Here is a 24,572-nt window from a genome sequence, read left to right on the forward strand (position 1 = left end):
AGGCTCTAGGGTGCAGGCTCAGTAGTTGTGGCACACGGACTTAGTTGCTCTGTGGCATGTGGGATCTTCCTGAACCAAGGCTCAAACCCGTGTCCCCTGCATTGGAAGGCAGGTTCTTAACCACTGCGCCACCAGGGATGTCCCTATTCTTTCTTTAAATAAACTTTCTGCCCTTTTCTTCCTTTCCTCTCAGTATGGAACTCCAACTATTCTAATATTTATATATTTTTGAAGTCCCTTAGATCATATAGGCTTTCTTCATTCATTTTCATTCTTTGCGTCTTTATTTTCCTCTGCTTGAGTTATTTCAAAGTTCCTATTCTCTAGCACACTGATTCTATTTTCCATTTGGTCTCTTCTGCTGTAGATGCTCTCTATTGCATTTTCTATTTCATTCATTGAATTTTTCAGTCCTAGAATTTCTGTTTGGATTTTTTTTTTTTTAAGATTTCTATCCCTTTCTTAAGTTTCTAATTTTGCTCATACATTGTTTTTCTGATTTTGTTGAATTGTCTTTATGTGTTTTCTTGTATCTCATTGAGTTTCATTAAAACAATTATTTTGAAATCTTTTTCAGATAGATTGCAAAATTCTGTGCCTGTGATTCAGTTATTAGAGGATTATTATTATCTTTTGCGGGTGACATGTTTTCTTGATTCTTCACATTCCTTGGAGTTTTGCATTGCTGCTTTTGCATTTGAAGTAGCAGACAGCTCCTCAAATCCTTTACTAGTTGCATTTAGGTGGATGTACTGTTTATTCGTCCTGTTGTATCTGGGAGCTTTCTCTGACCTTGTATGGACAGCCCAGCTCCACAGTTCTTGCTCCCTCTTGTGGCAAAATTCTTAAGCCTTTATGCCTTCTCTGATTCTTACAACTCTCCTGGCTGGCTTCTAGGAACCTCTTTTTTTCCTTTCAGAAAGTGGTGCTATAGCTCAAAATTTCCAGAAAGTGGTTTCTCTTGCTCACAGATTCTGGTCTGATTTTTCTGAGCACACTCCATTTACCAGATCTCACTCTTGCCATCACATGCAGGAGTGTGCACACAGCCTGCTGCAGAGTGTGGGGAGGTGTGGGTTTACACGGGGCACTGGGAGTATGCATGGGGGAGATCATCAAGTGAGGTTCTCCCAGAGGCTAATGGCTGAGTTTCCTGCTGAAGTCCTGAGCTTGGTCAGCATGTCCCTTTAATGCCCTTTGATATTCTTATCTACCTCTTTCCTGGTGTCCTTTTGTCCCTAGTCATGGAGTTCTGGCTTCAGTATTCTAGGTGCTGCTGGAGAGAAATGGTTTTCTCCAACAATATCCTGCACAGCCAGGCACTGGGTGCTGGGCAGTCACTCACAGCCTCCCATTCTCTTGTGGGAGAGGTTACTGATGACTATTTCAGCCCTATGCTGTGTTGTTTTGGGGGAGCATTGACACTGGCGAAATTCCTCTTACCCTCTCCAGCGCATCCAAATTCTTTTTTATTCTCCACGAAGTGCTGGAATCTGCCATATGGATTGCTGAACTTCTACAGGTCTCTCCCATCTGTGGGTATGTGTCCAAGTCAGCACACTTCAATTTTTCCACGACTGTATGCAAGAGGGTGTGGCAGGTTCACTGGCTCCTGCTGGTTCCACAGCCTGTATGGACATCTGTCTCCCTATTGCCATACAGTTGGGCAAGATTCCTCCTGGTTCCCTGGCATGTGATGCTGTGTCCCATCTCCCACAGAGGTACTTTTGTTTGTGGGTGGATCCAATTATTAGCTGCTAAAAAGGGGGGCAAAAGGAGAGACGTATTCACTGTCATGATACTGGTGGCACTCTTAAAATTTACATACAGTAAGACTCAATTTTTGTGGTGTATATTTCTGTAGGTTTTAAAAAATGCATAGAGTTTATACCCACCATCTTAGTTGTGACATAGAACAGTCCTGTCACATCCAAAAATTCTCTTGTGCTTTAGTCTCTTTATCCTTGTGCTGATACCATCCTGTATTAATTATTTTACTTCATACATAGTAAGACGTGATATATGAAGAATATATCTCCTTCATTTTTTTTTCAGTATGTCTTGAGCATTCTTGGTTCTTTGCACTTATACATATGTATACATATAAAAAATTTGTTTTCTGATTTGAACTTCATTGAACTGATAGATCATGTTTCCTTTTCTATAAACAAGAGGACTTTTTGTTGCTTTGTAACAGCTTGTAGCTGTTATCTTTGTAAGGACATATTATGCACATTTTATCACTGTGGAAAACTAGTGAGTACACATATTAACTAGATATTAAATGGTAAAAATGCAGACATCAGATGATATTAATCTGTTATGCTAAATGTTTAAATAATCATTTTTTCAGCTACCAGCCGATAGTTGACTACCTAGATGCTCAGTTTGAGTCCTATCTTCAAGAAGAATTGAAAATTAAGCGTTCCTTTGTTGACTACCATGATTCCCGTATCCACGTGTGCCTTTACTTCATTTCACCTACAGGACATTCTCTGAAATCCCTTGATCTATTAACCATGAAGAACATTGACAGTAAGGTGCGTTCGGTAAATCTATCAACCTATCAAGATTTGATACTTATTGTGAAATAATACAAATCTTGAAGGCATTTGCACACAGAGAACTTGTTATTTTGTAATATGTATATATATATATCTTTTTTTGTTGTAATCTTTTTTTTAAAAAATTAATTAATTTATTTTTAGCTGTGTTGCGTCTTCGTTGCTGTGCACGGGCTTTCTTCATTGTGGTGCGCAGGCTCCTCGTTGTGGTGGCTTCTCTTGTTGCAGAGCACAGGCTCTAGGCACATGGGCTTCAGTAGTTGCAGCACGCAGGCTCAGTAGTTGTGTCTCATGGGCTCTAGAGCGCAGGTTCCGTAGTTGTGGCACGCGGGCTTAGTTGCTCCACAGCATATGGGATCTTCCCAGACCAGAGCTCAAACCCGTGTCCCCTGCATTGGCAGGCGGATTCTTAACCACTGCGCCACGAGGGAAGTCCTTTTTTGTTAATCTTTAAAGCATTTATGTTTGTTTCCTAGGGATACCATTGCAAAATACCACAGACTTAGTGGTTTAAACAACAGAAATTAATTTTCTCACAATTCTGGAGGCTATAAGTTCAAGACCAAGGTGTCGCCAAGTTTCATTTTTTCTGAAACCTCTTTTTAGGTGGCAGATTGCCACTTTCTCACTGCATCCTCACATGATCTTGCCTTTGTACACACAGCTGATGTCTCTGTGTGTCCAAGTTTCCCCTTTATATGAGGACACCAGTGGGATTGGATTAGGGCCTATCTTCATGGCCTTATTTTGACTTAATCACCTCTTTAAAGGTTCTATCTCCAAATACTTTGTGAGATACTGGGGTTTAGGGCTTTAAGATATGTGTGAGGGAGAAGGGGGAGACATATTCAGCCCATAATAATAGCATTTGATACATTTCAACCTTTCTTCCTTTCCAGAGAAATTTAATTAGAATGTGTATCAGTTAGGAAAATGAGACACAGGTTTTAAAAAATTTAATAAAATTTAAAATTTATCATGCTAAGTGAAGTAAGTCAGACAGAGAAAGGCAAATATCATATATCACTTCTATGCAGACTCTTAAAAAAAATTGATACAAATGAACTTACAAAATAGAAACAAACAGACTTAGAGAACAGAATTTATGGTTGCCAGAGGGGAAGGGTGGGGGTGTGGGATAGACTGGGAGTCTGGGATTGACATGTACACACTGCTATATTTAAAATAGACAACCAACAAGGACCCACTGTATAGCACAGGGAACTCTGCTCAATATTCTGTAATTACCTAAATGGGAAAAGAATTTGGAAAAGAATAGATACATGTATGTGTATAACTGAATCACTTTTCTGTACACCAGAAATGAACACAACATTGTTAATCAACTATGCTCCAATCTAAAATAAAAATTTTAAAAACATAAAAACATTTTTTTTTTAATTTAGGGGTTTGTGATTAAATCATAATTCAGATCATGGTCATTTACCTGTAGTTTTGAAATAGAATTTACTCTATAGTACTATAAAATAATGGCATTAACGTTTACCCGGTACCACTGATGGTGTGACACATGAAGATTTCATGATCCTGGCTACTGGTTCTGTCAGAGAAAATTCAGAATATATATAATTTTTTTTTCCAACAGAGAGCAAATATACATATGAAAGAACTTGTTATGTCACAAGATTCTTTTCTGCACTCAGCCCTGGTAAAACATGCTGTCTTCAACTTTATTCAGTTGAAGGGAGGAAGAGTTCTAAAATTGCGTTCCCTTTATCAAAGAAGGCCTGACCTTTGCTATGTATTGTTCAAACTGGAAAGAAACGTTGTACTTAATCTAAGTCACCAAGTAGTTGAAAGAAGTTAGAGTTCTAGTTAAAATTAAGAGCTGTTTCAATTTCTCGATTAGTACTATATTCAATACTCAAGGACACACAGTTTTATTTTTAATTTTATGGGCAGCTGTAATCATCAAGCCATTTCCAGATACAAGAAGTTACTAATTTTTGCAAATATCATTGCATAAAGGGTTGGGCAAGCTTGTGTCTGTCTGTTGTCTTCTCTTACAGGTTTCTAGCTCTCCTTGCAATAAGTGACTTTTGTTCCTTAAATATGAACACCTGAGGAATTATTGACATGAAGCGTTTTCATTTCTCACGTGGTAATGATTTACTATCACTGGAGGATATCTTTTCCCAGCTTTCTCACTAATACAACCCAAGACATTTATGTTAGTCTTGAATCTACCATAGCAGTTGTCTGCTTTTTACTATGCAAGGTATTATTCAAGATTTTTAAATTAGACAAAATTTTGGGGCTTCCCTGGTGGCGCAGTGGTTGGGAGTCCGCCTGCCGATGCAGGGGACACGGGTTCCTGCCCCAGTCCGGGAAGATCCCACATGCCACGGAGCGGCTGGGCCCGTGAGCCATGGCCGCTGAGCCTGCGCGTCTGGAGCCTGTGCTCCGCAGCGGGAGAGGCCACAACAGTGAGAGGCCCGCGTACTGCAAAAAAAAATTAGACAAAATTTTGAACATCTACGTTATAATATTAAAGCCCTAGATTTTCATAAGGATTTTTAAAAAATGTACTTTGAGGAACCTAAAACAAAAGCAATAGACCTAAAACTGACTTTTATGCATTTCTACTAGATCACAGAACTTAACGTTGTGTAGCTATGATTTAACAGTAACGATTTATTTTAACAGTAACAAAACATATTTTGGAATTTTATATTGTTATTTTCTACAAAGTTTAATTATTAAGATGTAAATTCATTGAGAAGGAATGATCATATTGTAGAGCTAGGAAGAAAATTTTATGTATAAAATTTCAACTTCAAATATGCAATGTGAAATCATTTCTTTTTACAAATTACAAATGGACTTTTTTGTTAGCACGGTGCTATACACACATATATACACACTCAGCTTTTAAAGTATAGTAAAAAAAAGTCTACTATTTTTAGGTGGTCTTTGGAAAACACAAGCAGATCTACCTGCAAGGTCATCTAGGTAGAACAAGATTCTACCTAGAAAATGGGACAGGGCTTCCCTGGTGGCGCAGTGGTTGAGAGTCCGCCTGCCGATGCGGGGGACACGGGTTCGTGCCCCGGTCCGGGAAGGTCCCACATGCCGCGGAGCGGCTGGGCCCGTGAGCCATGGCCGCTGAGCCTGCCCGTCCGGAGCCTGTACTCCGCGACGGGAGAGGCCACAACAGTGAGAGGCCCGTGTACCGCAAAAAAAAAAAAAAAAAAAAAAAAAAAAAGAAAATGGGACAGTGATTAAGGTGGATTTATGGAGAAGATGATGCAAATGAATGACAGGTAGAAGGACAAAGTTGATCTGTTCTATAATTTTGATGAAAGGTCTCTTCTGACTTTTTAATACTCAGGTTTAATAAGAAATCAAATTGATAATGAAATCAAATTGATCATACTTCATTTTGCTACTTACATTTTACTAACTCCAGATGTGTAAGAAAGTTTGAGAAAGAAAATTGAGGTTTCTAAACCTGAATTCTGATTAAAGATTAATCTTCAAAAGTACTGATGATTTTGGAAAGTAATTCTGTGAGGAAGTCATGATAGCCAGTGATAATCTAGTTATGAAAATTTATTGTCAGAAATTGAGGTTTTGACTGTAAATATAACAAATTAATAACAAATCCTCAATGGTGAGATTTTGTTTGCTTCTTTCTTAATAGGTGAACATTATACCACTGATTGCCAAAGCAGATACAATTTCTAAAAATGATTTACAGAAATTTAAGTGTAAGATAATGAGTGAATTGATTAGTAATGGCATCCAGATATACCAGTTCCCAAAAGATGATGAAGCTACCACGGACGTGAACACCTCAATGAATGTAAGCTTCTAACTACTGAATATCAGTTCTATTTGACAGGTGGGAATGAAAGTATAATTTATAAGTAACAATATTAGTAATATAGTGTCACTTGTATCTGACAAAGATACTATAAATAAGATATTTTTTTCCCAAAAGCCAGTGTGGGAAAATGTTTCACTTTCTTGATTTTGAAAAATGTTTGCTGATAATCAATTCTTTTAAAAAGCGTTTTATTGAGATATAGTTCACATACCATGTGACTCACCTGTTAGAATATACAATTTAGTGAGTTTTAGTTTATTCACAGTGTGTGCAACCATCACCACAACGAAATTTAGGACATTTTTATTTCTCAAAAATAAATCCCATACTCTTCAGCTTTCTCACCTACTACCTATCAGCCCTCCTCTCCACCAACCCTAGGAAACCACTAATCAACTTCTTTCTCTTCAGATTTCTCTGTTCTGGACATGTCATATGAATGGAATTATATAATATTTGGTCTTTTCATGATTTTATCGGCTATTAATATGTCTTCCCAAGAGAAAAATTTACTCAGACCCTTTGTCTATTTTTAATTGAGCTTTTGTCTTTTTATTATTGAGTTGTAAGAGTTCTTTATATATTCTGGATACAAGTTGCTTATGAGATACATGATTTGCAAATATTTCTCCCAATCTGTTGGTCTTTCCATTTTATTTTTGGTGTGCTTTGAAACACAAACTTTTTAATATTGATGAAGTCCAGTTTATTTATTTTTATTGTTACTTGTGCTTTTGATGTCATATCTAAGAATGTTTTGTCAAATCCAAGGTAATAAAGATTTACTTATAAGTTTTCTTCTAAGAGGTTTTAAAATTGTGGTAAAATACACATAACCTGAAATTTACCACCTTAAACCTTTTAAAGCTTACAGCTGAGTGGCATTATACTTTTACAGTGTTGTGCCACTATCATTGCCACCATCTATATCCATAGAACTCTTTTCATCTTCAAAAACTGAAGCTCTGTAATAAACAATAATTCCCCATTACTCTTTCCCTCAGCCCTATGAATTTGGCTACTCAAGGTACTTCTAGTAGATGGAAATATATAATATTTGCCCTTTTATACCTGTACAAATATTTATTTGAGTCCCTGCTTTCAATTCCCTTGGGTAATGCCAAGTGGAATTGCTGGATTGTATGGTAATTCTACGTTTAATTTCTTGAGGAACTGCCATACTGTTTTCCATAGTGGCTGCACTATTTTACATTCCCACCAAAAGTGTCCAATTTATCCACATTCATACCAACACTTGTTACTTTCTGGGTTTTTTTTTAAAGTAATAGTTTATATTAATGGATGTGAGGTGGTATCTCATTGTGGTTTTGATTTGCATTTCCCTGATGATTAGTAATGTTGAGCATCTTTTTATGTGCCTGTTGGCCATCTGCATGTCTTCTTTGAAAAAATGTCTATTGAGGTCTTCTGCCCTTTTTAAAAATTGGGTTGTTTGCTTTTTTTTGATGTTGAATTGTTTGAGCTGTTTATATATTTTAGGTATTAACCCCTTATTAGATATATCATTTGCAAATTTTTTTTAATTCAGTAGGTTGTCTTTTCATTTTGTTGATGGTTTCCTCTGATGTGCAAAAGGTTTTAAATTAAATTAGATCCCATTTGTTTATTTTTTTTGCTTTTGTATCCTCTGCCTGAGGGGAAAGATCCAAAAAAATATTGCGACCACTTATGTCAAAGAGTGTTCTATGTTCTCTTTTAGGAGTTCTATGGTTTCTGGTCTTACATTTAGGTCTTTAATCAATTTTCTGTTTATTTTTGTATATCTTATGACAAAATGTTCTAATTTCATTCCTTTACATGTAGCTGTGTAGTTATCATGTAGTTATCCCAGCACCAATTATTGAAGAGACTGTCTTTTCTGCATTGTATATTTTTCTCTCCTTTGTCATAGATTAATTGGCCATATTTCTGTAGTTTTATAACTGGGCTCTTTGTTTTGTTCCATTCATCTACCTGTCTGTCTTTGTGCCAGTACCATACTATTTTGACACTGTAGTTTTATAGTATAGCCTGAAGTCAGGGAGTGTGATACCTCCAGTTTTGTTCTTTTTTCTCAAGATCGCTTTGGCTATTCAAGGACTTTTGTGGTACCATACAATTTTATTATTATTTATTCTGGTTCTGTGGAAAATGTCATGTGTATTTTGATAGGGGTTGAATTAAATCTACAGGTTATTTTGGGTAGTATGGACATTTTAACATTATTAATTCTTCCAACCCATGATTGTGGTATATTTTTTTCACAAATTGGTGTCATCATCATATTCCTTCACCAACGTCTTATTTTTCAGAGTATAGGTCTTTTACCTCCTCTTTTAAGCCAATTCTAGGTATTTTATTCATTTTGATGTGATTTTAAACAGGATTGTTTTCTTGCTTTCTCTTTTTTATAGTTCATTATTAGTATATAGAAAAGCAACAGAAATCTGTATATTAACCTTTTTATGCAACTTTATTGAATTCATTTATTAGTTCCAGTAGTTTTTTGGTAGAGGCTTAAAAGTTTTCTGTATATAGTATCATGTCATCTGCAAATACTGACAGTTTTACTTCTTCCCTTCCAATTTGGATGCCATTTATTTATTTACATCTTTATTGGAGTATAATTGCTTTACAATGGTGTGTTAGTTTCTGCTTTATAACAAAGTGAATCAGTTATACATATACATATGTTCCCAAATCTCTTCCTTCTTGCATCTCCCTCCCTCCCACCCTCCCTATCCCACCCCTCCAGGCGGTCACAAAGCACCAAGCTGATATCCCTGTGCTATGCGGCTGCTTCCCACTAGCTATCTATTTTACATTTGGTAGTGTATATATGTCCACGCCACTCTCTCGCTTTGTCACAGCTTACCCTTCCCCCTCCCCATATCCTCAAGTCCATTCTCTAGTAGGTCTGTGTCTTTATTCCTGTCTTACCCCTAGGTTCTTCATGACATTTTTTTCTCTGACTGCTGTGGCTAGGACTTCCAATATTATGTTAAATAGAAGTGGTGATAGTGGGCATCCTTGTCTTGTTATTGATTTTAGAGGAAGAGCTTTCAGTTTTCAACATTAAGTATGATTTTACCTGTGGGTTTGTCATAAATGGCATCTATTATGTTGAGATATGTTCCCTCTACACCAACATCAATGAGAACTTTTATCATGAATGAATGTTGAATTTTGTCAAATGCTTTTTCTACAGTTATTGAGATGATCATGAGATTTTATCCCTTGATTTGTTAATATGGTGTGTCACACTGATTGATTCGCAGATATTGAGCCATCCTTGCATCCCTGGAATAGATCAGACTTGATCATGGTTTATGATTCTTCTTATATATTGTTCAATTTGGTTTCCTAATATTTTGTTGAGGATTTTTGTACCTATATACATCTAAGATGTTGGCCTGTCATTTTCTTTCTTTTTTTTTTTTTGCTGTGTCTTTGGTTTTAGTATCAGGGTAATGGTAGAGTCGTAAATGAATTTGGGAGTGTTCCCTCTTCTTCAGTTTTTTGGAGTAGATTGAGAAAGATAGGTATTAGCTCTTCTTTATATGTTTAGTAGAATTCCCATATGAGGCTGTCTGGTCCTGGGCTTTTGTTTGCTAGGAGTTTTCTGATTACTGATTCAATTTCACTACTAAATATTGGTCTGTTCAGATTATATATTTCTTACTGGTTCAGTTTTGGGAGATTATATTTTTCTAGAAATTTATCCATTTTTTCTAGGTTGTCCAATTTATTGGCTTATAATTATTCATAGTATTCTCTTATGATTTTTTAATTTCTGTAATATTCATTGTAATTTCTCCTCTTTCACTTATTATTTTGTTTATCTGGGCCCTCTCTCTCTCTTTTTTTTTTTTTTCTTTTTTTGTGGTACGTGGGCCTCTTACTGTTGTGGCCTCTCCTGTTGTGGAGCACAGGCTCTGGACGCACAGGCTCAGCAGCCATGGCTCACAGGCCCAGCCGCTCCGCGGCATGTGGGATCTTCCCGGACCAGGGCACAAACCCGTGTCCCCTGCATCGGCAGGTGGACTCCCAACCACTGCACCACCAGGGAAGCCCTCTCTCTCTTTTTTATAATCAGCCTGGCTAAAGGCTTGTCAATTTTGTTTACCTTTTTAAAAAACAAGCTTTCCATGACCAGGGTCACAAAGATGGTTCAACATAAGCATATCAATCAATGTGATACACCATGTACACCATGCAAAACCATATGATCATCTCAATAGATGCAGAAAAAAGCATTTGATAAAATTCAACATCCATTCATGATAAAAACCCTTACGAAAGTGGGTATAGAGGGAACATATCTCAACATGATAAAAACTATTTGGGCTTCCCTGGTGGCGCAGTGGTTGAGAGTCCGCCTGCCAATGCAGGGGACACAGGTTTGTGCCCCAGTCCGGGAAGATCCCACATGCCGCGGAGCGGCTGGGCCCGTGAGCCATGGCTGCTGAGCCTGCGTGTCCAGAGCCTGTGCTCCGCAAAGGGAGAGGCCACAACTGTGAGAGGCCCATGTACCGTAAAAAAAAAAGCTATTTATGACAGACCCACAGCCAATATACTACTCAACAGTGAGAAGCTAAAGCCTTCCTGCTAAAATCTGGAATGAGACAAGGATGCGCACTCTTACCACTTCTATTCAACATAGTATTGGATGTCCTAGCCACAGCAATCAGACAGGAAAAAGAAATAAAAGGTATTCCAATCAGTAAGGAATAGGTAAAATTGTCATTATATGCAGATGACATGATACTATATATAGAAAACCCTAAAAACTCCACACAAAAACTACTAGAACTGATAAATAAATTCAGCAAGGCAGAAGGATACAAGGTTAACATACAGAAATCAGTTGCCTTTCTTTTTTTTAACCCCAAATAGTTTATTTTACTTTGTTTTATACTTTATTGAAGCATAGTTGATCTACAATGTTGTGTTAATTTCTGCTACACAGCAAAGAGATTCAGTTGTATATATATATATATATTCTTTTTCATGTTCTTTTCCACTATGGTTTATCACAGGATATTGAATATAGTTCCCTGTGCTATACAGTAAGATCTTGTTGTTTATCCATCCTATATATACTAGTTTGTATCTGCTAATCCCAAACTCACATTCCTTCTCTGCCCCAGTCCCCACCTCCCAGCAACCACAAGTCTGTTCTCTATGTCTGTGAGTCTGTTTCTGTCTCATAGATATGTACATTTGTGTCATATAACTTTCAGTTATAAAATAAATAAGTCCTGGGGATGTGGTGTACAACATAGTGACTGTAGTTAATAGTACTGTATTGTATATTTGAAAGTTGCTAAGAGTGTAGATTCAAAAAGATCTCATCACAAGAAAAAAAATTGTAACTGTATGGTGATGGATGTTAACTAGACTTACTGTGGTGGTCATTTTATGATATATACAAATACCAAATCATTATGTTGTACATCAGAAACTAATATAATATGTCAATTATATCCCAATTAAAAAATACTTTCAAAAATATCATCTGAGAACAGATAGTTTTACTAATTCCTTCTGATTTGCATTCCTTTTAAAATTTTCTTTTCCATTTTCTATATAGTATTATTTATTAATATGCTTTATGTTATATTTCAATTAACTAATTATTAGAGTTTTCTTAATTTTGTCTTTTAGCTTTTATACTGGAGTTAAAAGTGATTTGCTTATTGTGTTTCAGGGTAAAGTTAATGTGAGAAAAATTATATGTCTACCAAAAACTGTTTTCTTTGTATTCCCCACAGTAGAATGCCTTGCTTTAGGCTGTACTCAGTAGGTAGTTTTCAATTGTGTGCATGATCTCGCACAAATGCTTACAGCAATTAATTTGCACATATTTAATGTGAAGTCATAAAATCTGAGGCAAGATAAATCACTTGTTTGAATAAACTTATGATGATATTATTGTCTCTGTTGTTTCCATACAGAAATAAGATTAACAGAGTAAGTTATATTGGTATAAGGAAACATGATTAAAATTGCACTTACTTTCTAGGGACACTTACCTTTTGCTGTAGTAGGAAGTACAGATGAAGTGAAAGTTGGAAAAAGAATGGTCAGAGGCCGTCAGTACCCTTGGGGAGTTTTACAAGGTAAATGTAACAAAGATGCGCAGGCTTGCTCTGGAATGATTATGCTTAAATATATATATAATTATAAAAATTATATAACTATAAATATGTAAAACAAAATATTTTAACTTGAGTCAATATTGGTAACTCTCGCTAAACAGCAAATTAATAGTTACTGATAAGGAGCACAGATTCTGTTTCATTTAAGATAATGCTTATTTTGATTGTAACCTATTCTCACGGGAGTTTTCTGGATGGTGCTTTAGGCAAAAATTCAGAAACTGGGCAGAACCTCCTCATTTCCCCCATCTGCCATATGCAGATTATCTCTCTATGCATAAACCATCACATTCAGAATGTTGGAAAGTTCTTTGAACAAAAGAATTCTGAACAACACAGAAGCATAAGTATTGGTACTTGAAACATGTCATATAAGTTAATTGCTACCTAATTTATAAAGCATTTTAAAGTGGTCCCTATAAAAAGGGATGGAAAACCATTTTAAAAATAAAGTAATACAATTCATTTTTGGCTAAATTATACCTAGACATTTATATTAGTTATCTAGCATCACGATGAGTTAGAATAGTGTAATAGCAGTCATTTATTGTCTGATTCGTACACTTGTGATACTAATTATTGGGGACTAGTTTCCAAATGTTATTTTCAGTTAATATATTACAAATTTTTAAATTTATGAAATGTACTTAAACACAACATATTTTAATGAATATTACATTTGGTTATAATAACATACACAATGCACAAAGTATTGTGCTCAGTCTTTTGGATATGACAAACACAGTAGAGAGCCATGTGAATTTATTGAGTGATTTTGAAAATTGACTAATTCATTCTCATAAATATGGAGTATAAATATAGTTTAATAGCTAAATCATGCATAGTTGTTAAGACCTTTATGTTAGCAGGATTTACTTTAATAAAATTATTTACTTTAGTGAAATTATATTCTTTTTTAGTGCTCTGTAAAATACCTTGAGCATATTCATTTGAAAAATACTAACATAATTATTAATGAAAATTTATGCCATCTACTAATATTACATGTTATTTCAGTGTTTCCTATTTATTCTTTGGCTAATAAATTTCAAGCAAATTTCCTGGTCTATAAATAAACTCTACCTATAATTTGTATGTACCATATAACCATAGTTACATGGTTAAAATAATTATAGCTATTAATCTGAACGATCTCTTAGCTCATTCAAGAATACTTAGAAAGTGATAGGGATTGATAATAAGCTTTGTGGCTTTATTATTTTTCTGCCTAGTGGAAAATGAAAATCACTGTGACTTTGTTAAGCTCCGGGATGTGCTTCTTTGTACAAACATGGAAGACTTGAAAGAACAAACCCACACCTGGCACTATGAACGTTATAGGTGCAGAAAACTTCAGAAAATGGGATATACTGATGTGGGTCCAGACAACCAGCCAGTAAGGTGAGTGGAGATCTTGCTCAAACAAGATGATGGGTGACTTAGAAATTCCCTACAACGATGAGATATGATTATTTCGGAATGAGAATAGCTGTACTTCTCACATCCTAAATTGTGTGGTTTTTCATCATCTTCAGACTTAGATGGAGAGTTAGTAGGAGCAACATAATGCAAGGGCTCGTTTATATGCATCCAATATGTGTATTGCTGAAATGTGTATCCAAAAGAAAAAGTAGATTTTATATGGAACAGAAGCTCAGGAAAGAGATTTGCAAATATTAGTAAAAATTGGTATAAGATGGCAAAGGATATAGAATAGGATATTGAGGATTGGATGGAGGAAAGAGGAAAAGCAGCAGTGTAATGTCATGGTGTTGTCAAATCCAAGTTCATGTGCACGACACACAGTGAGGCCAAACAAACTGAAACATTGGAGTTTGGAGCAGAGAAAGGTTTATCGCAAGGACCTTGCAAGGAGAATGGGTGGCTCATGCTCAAAAGACCTGAACTCTGATGGGTTTCAGGGAAGAAGTTTTTATAGGCAAAATTTGTGGGGGAGGGCTGTAGGGTGTGTAACCCTCCTCTGATTGGTTGATGGTGAGGTAACAGGGTGATGTTCAGTCATCAGCCTTCTGGTTCCTACCAGTCTGGGTCTACATGCTTGTGCTCAGCGTGAAATTATCATCCTCCACCTGGGTAGGCACGTTAGTTCCTGTAGAAGAACTCAAGAGATCTGTATCAGATTGTCATACACACACTCCCACCCCTGCCCCAGGAGGAACCAGGTCCAGGACCCCATGCTGCACTATTGTTTCTTTCTGCATTCCCTCACTCTCCTCCCAGTAACTGTTTGAATCTTCCCTTTGGAACTCAGGGAAGGTCTAGGAGGCGGAAAGCCTTTTTCCCACAAACAAGAAAGGGGGTACACGGAAAGGCTTTTATGCCTGGGAGGGTCCCACAACACCCCGCTTGGTTTCAATCTTCCCTTTTCTTTGATATTCCTCAATCTTGAGGGGAACAGGTGTTGGACAAGAAAGGGAATAACATTTTGGATTGGAGAGCTCAATCATAAACTTGGCAGAGGAACTACGTTTTCGGGGGACTCAGTTTCAATGGAAGTCAAGTGAAAATAGTTTGAGAGCAGGTGTACTTAGCTATATTGAGGAGGAATAGGATTTGTGCTGCAGAAGGATGATAGTGTAGAACAATCGAGTTATATTAGTTACAGTACTTTGAAGGCAACCAGAATTGAACTGGCTATCTTAAATACATCATATTTTGAAAGACACCTGGCCTTATTTTAATTATTTTGAGAACCTCAAAAATTAGATGTTCCCCCAAATTTTGTTGTCAAAAGATGTGAAGAAGTGTGATATAATAAAAAGTGGTAGGAGAAACAAAACATTTTAAGTGTTTCAAAATGTGAGTACTTACTATATATACACTCTATATACTTATATTCAATATGGCACCTCACTTTTTTACATCTCGTGATATAGAAATTTTCATTTCTATACATGAGAGAATATTGGTAAATGTCCTTATATGTGACATAACTATATATATATATATATGTATTTTATTGAAGTATAGTTGATTTACAATGTTGTGTTAATTTCTGCTGTATAGAAAAGTGATTCAGATATATAGAGAGATATAGATATATTCTTTTTCATATTCTTTTCCATTATGGTTTATCACAGGTTATTGAATATAGTTCCCTATACTATACAGTAGGACCCTGTTGTTTATCCATTCTATGTATAATAGTTTGCATCTGCTAATTCCAAACTCCCAGTCCATCCCTCCCCAACCCCCTCCCCCTTGGCAACCACAAGTCTGTTCTCTATGTCTGGGAGTCTCTTTCTATTTCATAGATAAGTTCATTTGTGTCATATTTTAGATTCCACATATAAGTGATACCATATGGTATTTGTCTTTCTCTTTTTGACTTCACTTAGTATGATAATTTCTAGGTCCATCCATGTTGCTGCAAATGTCATTATTTCATTCTTTTTTATGGCTGAGTAGTATTCCATTGTATATATGTACCACATCTTCTTTATCCATTCTTCTGTTGATGAACATTTAGGTTGTTTCCATGTCTTGGCTCTTGTGAATAGTGCTGCTATGAACACAGGGGTGCATGTATCTTTTTGAATTGTAGTTTTGTCTGGATATATGCTCAGAAGTGGGATTGCTGGATCATATAGCAATGCTATTTTCAGTTTTTTGAGGCATGTCCATACTGTTTTCCATAGTACCAATTTACTTTCCCACCAACAGTGTAGGAGGGTTCCTTTTTCCCCATACCCTCCCCAGCCTTTGTTATTTGTAGATTTTTTTAATGATAGCTATTCTGCCCAGTGTGAGGTGGTACCTCATTGCAGTTTTGATTTGCATTTCTCTAATAATTAGGAATGCTGAGCATCTTTTCATGTGCCTGTTGGCCATCTGTATATCTTCTTTTGGAGAAATGATTATTTAGGTCTTCTGCCTATTTTTCGATTGGGTTGTTTGGTTTGTTTGTTGTTGAGTTATATGAGCTACTTATATTAATAAACAATATATATGTTTACATGTTTATTTATATTAACATTTTAATACAAAAGTAACACAAATTTCTTTTCAGTTTTCAAGAGATCTATGAAGCCAAAAGGCAGGATTTCTTGGATCAATGTCAGAGGGAAGAAGAAGAGTTGAAACAGAAGTTTATGCAGAGAGTAAAGGAGAAGGAAAGAGCATTTAAAGAAGCTGAAAAAGAGGCAAGTCCTGCTAGTTTGATATAATTTGTATTCAAGTTTAGGTGTCCTATTAAGTTGGAGGTTTTCATCTCGAGAGTTTAGATGATTTTGTTGGAGGATACTTTGCTATTCTTCAAAAAGTAGCTATTTACCATATAGGTTTTGGATACAGCCTTTAAAATTTTGCCATCTGTAATCTTATTTTTTCTAGAGCATTTGAAGAATTTACTTTTTTTATTTTTTAAACTGAAGTATAATTTGACTTACAATATTATATCAGTTTTGGGTATACAACAGTGATTGATTTTTAAAAATTTATTTATTTTATTTTATTATTTTTATTTTTGGCTGTGTTGGGTCTTCGTTGCTGCACATGGGCTTTCTCTAGTTGCGGCGAGCGGGGGCTACTCTTCGTTGCAGTGCGTGGGCTTCCCATTGTGGTGGCTTCTCGTTGTGGAGCACGGGCTCTAGGTGTACGAGCTTCAGTAGTTGCGGCACGCAGGCTCAGTAGTTGTGGCGTACAGGCTTAGCTGCTCCGCGGCATGTGGGATCTTCCTGGACCAGGGCTCGAACCCGTGTCCCCTGCATTGGCAGGCGGATTCTTAACTACTGCGCCACCAGGGAAGCCCCTGAATATTTTTATACATTACAAAATGATCACCATGATGTCCCAGTTACCATCTGTCACCATACAAGGTTTTACAATATTATTCACTATATTCCTTATGCTGTACATTACATGCCCATTACATTATTTTATAACTAGAAGTTTGTATCTCTTAATCTCCTTCACCTATTTCACTCATCCTCTAATGCCACTCTTCTCTGGCAACCACCTGTTTGTTCTCTGTATCTCTGAGTCTGCTTCTGTTTTATTATGTTTGCTCATTTGAATTGTTTTTTAGATTCCGTGTATAAGTGAAATCATATGGCATTTATCTTTCTCTATCTGACTTATTTCACTTAGCATAATACCCTCCAGGTCCATCCATGTTGTCACAAAAGGCAAAATTTCATTCTTTTTTATGGCTAATGTTCCATTGTATATATATACCACATCTTATTTATCCATTCATCTATTGATGGACACTTATGTTGCTTCCATATCTTGGCTATTGTAAATAATGCTGCAATGAACATAGAGGTGCATATATTTTTTCAACTTAGTGTTTTTATTTTCTTCAGAAAAATACCCAGAAGTGGAATTACTGGATCGTACTGTTGTTCTATTTTTAATTTTTTGAGGAAGCTCCGTCCTATTTTCCATAGTGACCGTATCAATTTACATTCCCACTAATTCTGCGCAAGTGTTGCCTTTTCTCCACATCCTTGCCAAAGTGTTGTCTTTTGGATAATAGCCATTTTGAATGGTGTGAAGAGATATCTAATTGTGAACTTGATTTGCATTTCCCTGATGATCAGTGATGTTGAGCATTTTCTCATGTACCTGTTGGTCATCTCCATATCTTCTTTGGAAGAATGTCTGTGTAGTTCCTCTGCTCATTTTGTAATTGGGTTGTTTGGGTTTTTTTTTTTTATGTTGAGTTGTATGCATTCTTTATATATTTTGATTACTAACCCCTTACTAGATATATTGTTTTAAAATGTCTTCTCTCGTTCAATAGGCTGCCTTTTCATTTTGTTAATAACTTCCTTAACTGTGCAAAAGCTTTTCAGTTTGATGGAGTCCTATTTGTTTATTTTTGCATTTGTTTCCCGTCCCTGAGGAGACATATCCAAAAAAATTAAGACCGATGTCAAAGAGCTTACTGCCTAAGTTTTTTCTAGAGTTTTGTGGTTTCAGATCTTACAGTTATATCTTTAATCCAATTTGAGTTTATTTTTGTATATGGCATCAGAAAGTAGTCCAGTTTGATTCCTTTGCATGTAGCTGTCCAGTTTTCCCAACACCATTTATTGAAGAGGCTGTCTTTCCCTCATGTACATTCTTGCCTCCTTTGTTGTAGATTAGTTGACCATATTAAGTGTGGGTTTATTTCTGGTCTCTCTTTTCTGTTCCATGGGTTTGTGTGTCTGTTTTGGTGCCAGAACCATATGTTGTGATTGCTGCAGCTACGTAGTATATAGTTTGAAATCAGGGATGGAGAGACCTCCAGCTTTGTTCTTCTTTCTCAAGATTGTTTTGGCTATTTGTGGTCTTTTGTGTTTCCATACAAACTTTAGAATTATTTGTTCTAGTTCAGTGAAAAATGCCATTGGTACTTTGATAGGGATAACATTGAATCTGTAGATTGTCTTTGTATTGTAGTTATTATACCAATAATTTTTTCAATCCACGATGACAGTATATCTTTCCATTTATTTGTGTCATTTCAATTTCTTTCATCGTTTTCCAAGTACAAGTCTTTTACGTCCTTGGTTAGATTTATTTCTAGGTATTTTATTGGTTTTTTTTGCAATTGTAATGGGTTTGTTTTCTTAATTTCTCTTTCTGATAGTTCCTTGTTAGTGTATAGAATTGCAGCATATTTCTGTATATTAATTTTGTATTCTGCAACTTTACTGAATTCGTTTACTAGTTCTAACAGTTTTTTGGTGACATCTTTAGGATTTTCTATATATAGTGTCATGTCCTCTGCAAACAGTGACAGTTTTACTTCTTCCTTGCTAATTTAGATGCCTTTTATTTCTTTTTCTTGTCTGATTGTTCTGGCTAGGACTTCCAATACTATGTTGAATAGATGTGGTGAGAGTGGACATCCTTGTTTTGTTCTTGATCTTAGAGGAAATACTTTCAGCTCTTCACAACTGAGTACCATGTTGGTTGTAGGTTTGTCATATATGGCCTTTATTATGTTGAGGTTATTATGTTCCATCTGTACCCACTTTGTTGAGAGTTTTTATCATAAATTGATGTGGAATTTTGTCAAAAGCTTTTCCTGCATCTATTGATATGATCATATGATTTTATTCTTCAATTTTGTTAATATAGTATATATCACATTGTTTGATTTGTGAGTATTGTATTATCCTTGCATCCCTGGGATAAATCTTGCTTGATCATGGTACATGATCCTTTTGATGTATTGTTGAATTTGATTTGCCAATATGTTGTTGAGGATTTTTGCATCTATGTTCATCAGTGATATCGGCCTGTAATTTTTTTTGTGTGTGGTTTCTTTGTCTGGTTTTGTTATCAGTGTAATGCTGGCCTTGTAGAATGAGTTCAGAAGTATTCCTTCCTCTTCAACTTTTTGGAATAGTTTGAGAAGGATAAGCATTATCTCTTCTTTAAATGTTTAGTAGAATTCACCTGTCAAATTATCTGGTCCTGGACTTTTGTTTGTTGGGAGTTTTAAAATTACTGATTCAATTTTACTACTGGTAATTTGTTCATATTTTGAATTCCTTCCTGATTCAGTATTGGGAAATTGTACCTTTCTAGAAATTTATTCATTTCCTCTAAGTTGCCCATTTTATTGGCATATAATTTTTCATATTAATCTCTTATGATCCTTTGTATTTCTGTGGTATCATTTGTAACTTCTCTTTTTTCATTTCTGATTTTACTTGGGCCGTCTCTTTTTTTTCTTATGAGTCTAGCTAAAGGTTTATCAATTTTGTTTATCTTTTGAAAGAACCAGCTCTTAGTTTCATTGATCTTTTCTATTTTTTAAGCCTCTATTTCATTTATTTCTGCTTCAACCTTTATGATTTATTTCCTTCTGCTAACTTTGGGTTTTGTTAGTTCTTCTTTCCTAATTTGTTTATGTGTAATGTTAAGTTGTTTATACTAGATATTTTTCTTGTTTCCTGAGGTAGGCTTGTATTGCTATAAACTTCCCTCACAGCACTGCTTTCGCTGTATCCCATAGAATTTGGAAAAATGTGTTTCTGCTTTCCTTTATCTCCAGGTATCTTTAAATTTCCCCTTTGTTTCTTCCATGACCCATTGGTTGTTTAGCAGCATATTGTTTGGCCTCCACATGTTTGTGTTTTTTGCAGTATTTTTCTTATAGTCGATTTCTAGCTCATAGTGCTGTGGTTAGAAAAGAGGCTTGATATGATTTCACTCTTCTAAATTTATTGAGACTTCTTTTGTGGTCTGCATGTGTCTATCCTAGAGAAAGTTCCATGTGTACTTGAAAAGAATGTATATTTCTGCTGCTCTTGGACAGAGTATTCTATATATGTGTGTGTGTGTGTGTGTGTGTGTGTGTGTGTGTCATTTGAGACCAACGTTTCCTTATTGGTTTTCTGTCTGGATAATCTGTCCATTGATGTGAGTGCATTGTTAAAGTCCTTTAATATGATTATGCTACTGTCAATTTCTTCCTTTAAGTTTGTTAATAGTTGCTTTATGTATTTGGGTGCTCCTATGTTGGGTCCATCTTATTTACAATTGTTAGATCTTCTTGATGAACTGATCCCTTTATCATTATGTAATGTCCCTCTTTGTCTTTGTCTTTTGTCCCTCTTTGTCTTTTGTTTTGCTTTAAAGCCTATTTTGGCTGATATAAGTATTGCTACACCAGCTGTCTTTTCATTTCCATAGAATATTTTTTCTGTCCCCTCATTTAGATTTATGATCCATTTGAGTTTAACTTTTGTGAAGGTTTGTGTCTAGATTCTTTGGGTTTTTTTTTTTTTTTTCATGTGAATGTTCAGTTGTTTCAGCACAAGTTGTTGAAGAGACTATCTTTCCTCCTTGTACTACCTATGCTCCTTTGTCAAAGATCAATTTGCTAAATATATTTGCATCTATTTCTAGGTCCTCTATTTTGTTGCATTGATCTATTTTTTTCACCAATATCACACTATTGTGATTACTTAGTTTTAGTCAGATTACTATAGTCAGTGAAGTCAGGTAGCATCAGTTCTTCAAGTTTATTCTTCTCCTTCAATATTGTGTTGGTTATTCTGGGTCTTTTGTTTTGCCATAAAACCTTTAGAATCAGTTTGTCAATATCTATAAAATAACTTGCTGGGATTTTGATTAGGATTGCAGTGAATCTGTAGGTCAAGTTGGGAAGAACTGACAACTTGACAATATTGAGTCTTCCTATCCACAAACTTGAAATAGTTATTTATTTTGTTCTTCTCTAATTTTTTTCATCAGGGTTTTGTTGTTTTCTTCAGATGGATCTTATATGTATTTTGTTAGATTTATACCTAGGTATTTCATTGGGGGGTTAATGCAATTGTTATTGCGTTTTTAACTTCAAATTCCACTTGCTCAATGCTGGTATATAGGAAAGCAAATAACCTTTATATAATAACCTTATATCTTGCAACTGCTATAATCACTAATTAGTTCCAGGAGTTTTTTGGTCAGTTCTTTTGGATTTGCTACATAGATGATTATGTTATCTGCAAACAATAACAGTTTTATGTCTTTCTTCCCAGTCTGTATACATTTTATTTTTCTTCTCTTACTTTATTGCATTAGCAAGGACTTCCAGTACAATGTTGAAAAGGAGTAGTGAGGGGGGACATCCTTACCTTGAACCTGACTTGCAGGAAAAGTTCGAGTTTCTCACCAGAGTAGTTAACATTTGAAATGTTTATATATTAAGATAAAGTTTAGCTTTCTCTTATTTCTACCTTCAACCTCCCATCTTTTTTTTTTTTTTTTTTTTTCGGTACGCGGGCCTCTCACTGTCGTGGCCTCTCCCGTTGCGGAGCACAGGCTCCGGACGCGCAGGCTCAGCGGCCACGGCTCACGGGCGTAGCCGGTCCGCGGTGTGTGGGATCCTCCCGGACGGGGGCACGAACCCGTGTTCCCTGCATCGGCAGGCGGACTCTCAACCACTGCGCCACCAGCAACCTCCCATCTTTAAGTAAAAAGTTTTCTCAATGACTTTGCCATCATTTATAAATACCACACTCCCACATCCCCAGCCTTTGCAATCATTCTTCTTGCCATTGTATCTAGATGCTCATTTACTTCTCAGGTCTGAAAATGTAATTACGAGCAATATGACTCCAGCAGAGATAATTTTTGAAACTGTTATTAAGATCAAGTGCTACTCTGATGATTAGGGTATGTTTGATAACCAGAAAAAGAGAAACATGTTCTTGGGGATGTGCCACCATAGCGTGCTTTGAGTCACAACTGCAGATTTGTTTCACAGCTACAGGACAAGTTTGAGCATCTTAAGAGGGTCCAACAAGAGGAGACGATGAAACTTGAGGAGGAGAGAAGACAATTGGAAGAAGAAATAATAGATTTTTATAAAATGAAGGCTGCCTCTGGAACATTGCAGACTCAGGAGTGTACCAATATAAGGAAGGACAAAGATCGTAAGAAATAATCCTCTCTTTCCATCTGTGTGTCATGGAGCCCTATCACTCTCAATCCCATCTTCCTGTGAGATTTTTCTCATAGCACTAATTCTGATTGAAATTATACTAAGTTTTAAAATCTGTTTGCTTATTGTATATTTTCTCCAACTAGAATGTGAACTCCTTGGGAGTAGGTACCTTGACCATCTTGTTAAATGTTCTGTCCTCAGTGTTTAGAACAAGAGTAGCACAGAATTAGCAGTCAATAAATATTTGCTAAAATGAAAGAAAATCAAAGAATTATATAGCACAGTGTGAAAAGTGATTAGCTGTTGAAATTCTTTTACTATAGCCCTACTTGTGGCTCCAGGGACCAAGTGTATATATACTATTTCATATCTAAATAGAAGTAGGGGATTTGTTGGCATAAAATATTATGTTATAAAAGGCTAATTCTTATGCTGATATTCCTTAACAAATTCTACTGATAATAATTTCTTGATAGTTTTTATTAAATAAAATATTGTTTCTGATTGGAACTCTTAGGCTTTTATGTTAGACCTTGTAAAACTAATATTGGAATAAATCTTGAAAAGTTAGGGAGAGCCAGAAAACAGTGGGAAACCATGAGTAACATTTGGATGATAATATTACACCTTACATATTTGGGGTATATGTTAAAACTAAAGTTATCAAATAAAGTGGACTTTTTTTTTGCCATTTCAAAATTTTCCTTCTGACTATATATCCTGATTTTCCACATTTACAATGTCAGTTCACCTATGTGTGTGGCTGACTCACCGTGACTCATTCTATGAAAGTACTACCGTTGAGGGTCTGTATATATTTACTCCAGCTACATCTGGCATAGTTCATGGAATTTTTCTCATGTCCCTAAAAGAATAAATTTTTCTTCTGTTGTAATTTTATTACTGCATTCATTTCAAAGGCAGCATTTTTTTTCAGGGTATCAGGGTATTGTGATTTTTGCCTCAAAATATTTGAGAAAATATAATCTGATTTATAATACCTTTACTTCTTGAAAGTTTTTTTTTTTTGAAAAATACAGGGAAAGGGAGGTATATCCACAATGATTTTTATATATGTTATTAAGTCACCTTATGATTTTATCATTTGGGGGAAGACTGAAGTCCACTATGTGAACTTTTAATGGAAACTCTACAAGTACCAGGATCTTTGTTTTGTTCACTTATGAATTCATCCCTAGGCCTAGAACAGTGCCTGGCACATGGCGGTAATTGTTCATTGAATAAATGAAAACAATAATAGTACATTAGCTATATTATATGCATGGATAGTTTAATTTATATCACTGACTTTTAGAAGATAAACAATTAGTATAACATTATTGCTTTTCCACATGCTGGTGAATTATACAACTAAGGGATTTTCATCTTCTCATTCTCTCAACATAATCCAGTGTTATTAAAATTTGAGTCACCAATGTTGTTACACATATAAAAAACTGTAATGTTAGCCTTGCAAAAGTGCATTTATAAAATGCACTTGGTTGCATCTGAGAATGGACCCTTTAGGTAATAATGTGATAGTCCATAGTTTCTTTTAGAGAAAGGAAAGATTCACCCTA

At 35.6% G+C, this 24,572-nt stretch overlaps 1 protein-coding gene across 1 annotated transcript in view; it reads left to right on the forward strand.

Annotated features, from left to right (window-relative positions):
- SEPTIN14 (septin 14) overlaps positions 1-23,492 on the forward strand; it is a 36,533-nt gene extending 13,041 nt beyond the window's left edge. The window contains exons 5-10 of the mRNA XM_065892924.1: positions 2,354-2,540; positions 6,229-6,390; positions 12,440-12,536; positions 13,808-13,976; positions 16,606-16,738; positions 22,813-23,492. Coding sequence (XP_065748996.1) covers positions 2,354-2,540; positions 6,229-6,390; positions 12,440-12,536; positions 13,808-13,976; positions 16,606-16,738; positions 22,813-22,992 — 928 coding nt within the window. The 3' untranslated portion in view covers positions 22,993-23,492. The remainder of the gene's footprint in view (positions 1-2,353; positions 2,541-6,228; positions 6,391-12,439; positions 12,537-13,807; positions 13,977-16,605; positions 16,739-22,812) is intronic.
- The last annotated feature ends 1,080 nt before the right edge of the window (positions 23,493-24,572 follow it).

Source organism: Phocoena phocoena, chromosome 15 (assembly GCF_963924675.1).
Source record: "Phocoena phocoena chromosome 15, mPhoPho1.1, whole genome shotgun sequence".
Classification (NCBI taxonomy): Eukaryota; Metazoa; Chordata; class Mammalia; order Artiodactyla; family Phocoenidae; genus Phocoena; species Phocoena phocoena.